The sequence below is a fragment of the Gavialis gangeticus genome, unplaced genomic scaffold (genome assembly GCF_001723915.1).
Source record: "Gavialis gangeticus isolate Ggan-Ray unplaced genomic scaffold, GavGan_comp1, whole genome shotgun sequence".
In the NCBI taxonomy this organism is placed as follows: domain Eukaryota; kingdom Metazoa; phylum Chordata; order Crocodylia; family Gavialidae; genus Gavialis; species Gavialis gangeticus.
Genome location: NW_017729034.1, coordinates 18,546,971 through 18,548,018, shown reverse-complemented (window position 1 = coordinate 18,548,018; position 1,048 = coordinate 18,546,971). Strand labels below are relative to the sequence as shown.

The following is a 1,048-nucleotide window of genomic DNA, read 5'->3' as shown; positions in this document are numbered from 1 at the left end:
CCCCCCCCCCCCCAAACACACGTATTCATTCCACTAATGATGGAGGGAGAGATTTCTCCCTGTACATCAGTCCTTCACACAAGCATAATCAGTCCCATTTCAAATGGAGATAGAGCTTGGCACTCACCATAATATACCAGAGATTCATCTGCCTTTTCAGTCACAGGAGGAAATCCACCATACCATAGAAATACACTCTTACTTCAGCATGTTTACTGAACCTACCAATTCTCACACTCTCTTAAGGTCTTACCTTTAGGAACATGAGGTAAAGCTGTCCAGGTGTGATCACCTCCTGATTCATGAGGCTATCTGGATTCTCCTCCATGCATTCTTCTTTAGCAAAAGCAAACAGCTTGCGGGTCATAAGACAAAGTAAATAGAACTTGTCAACTTTGGTTTTTAAGTGTATGCAGATGCACTGACTGCAGAACAGAAAAGAAAGGGATAATTGATTACATTTCTAACACAATCCATTTTCTAAGCTAAAACTAAAATAGCCGTCTATCAAATTCTAGGCATTAACTCAAAACCTAAACTGACTGACAGTTTTCCATGTGGCTACCAACTCAGTGGATTTGGTAACTTACCTCTGACTGCTAAGATGTCCCATTCTCCAAGACAAAACTGAAGCACTTTAGTAGGGGAACCTGTACTGCTGCCATGAATTCCCCTACTCGGATAAAGAGGCTCTGAGTTTGTTAATTTTTAAACTCAGTTCACTGTTTATACGCACAAAACTAATGTTGCTATGGTGGCAAGGCTTTTCTGTGTTATCTTTTATTGGATCAACTGTATATTTGGGGAGAACTGTTGGACAAGTTTTCAGGCATGGCACATGCTCTCCCAGTTGGTCCAATAGAAGAAATAAAAAAACCCCTTGCTTCTCAGACTCTTCCTAGACCATCATGGCTACAACAACACTACACACCCTACTGTAGCCATGGACTAATGAGTCAAGTCCACACAATGCCTGAATTTTGTACATGGACCTCATACGACTTGTGGTGTTATTTACACGGCTGCACCAATAGAGATTTTTTGGGCC

The 1,048-nt window shown here is 41.4% G+C and overlaps 1 protein-coding gene across 1 annotated transcript in view; it reads right to left on the bottom strand.

Annotated features, from left to right (window-relative positions):
- POLR1B (RNA polymerase I subunit B) overlaps window positions 1–1,048 on the bottom strand; it is a 43,881-nt gene that overhangs the window by 22,459 nt on the left and 20,374 nt on the right. Inside the window, exon 7 of the mRNA XM_019527226.1 lies at window positions 254–425. Coding sequence (XP_019382771.1) covers window positions 254–425 — 172 coding nt within the window. The remainder of the gene's footprint in view (window positions 1–253; window positions 426–1,048) is intronic.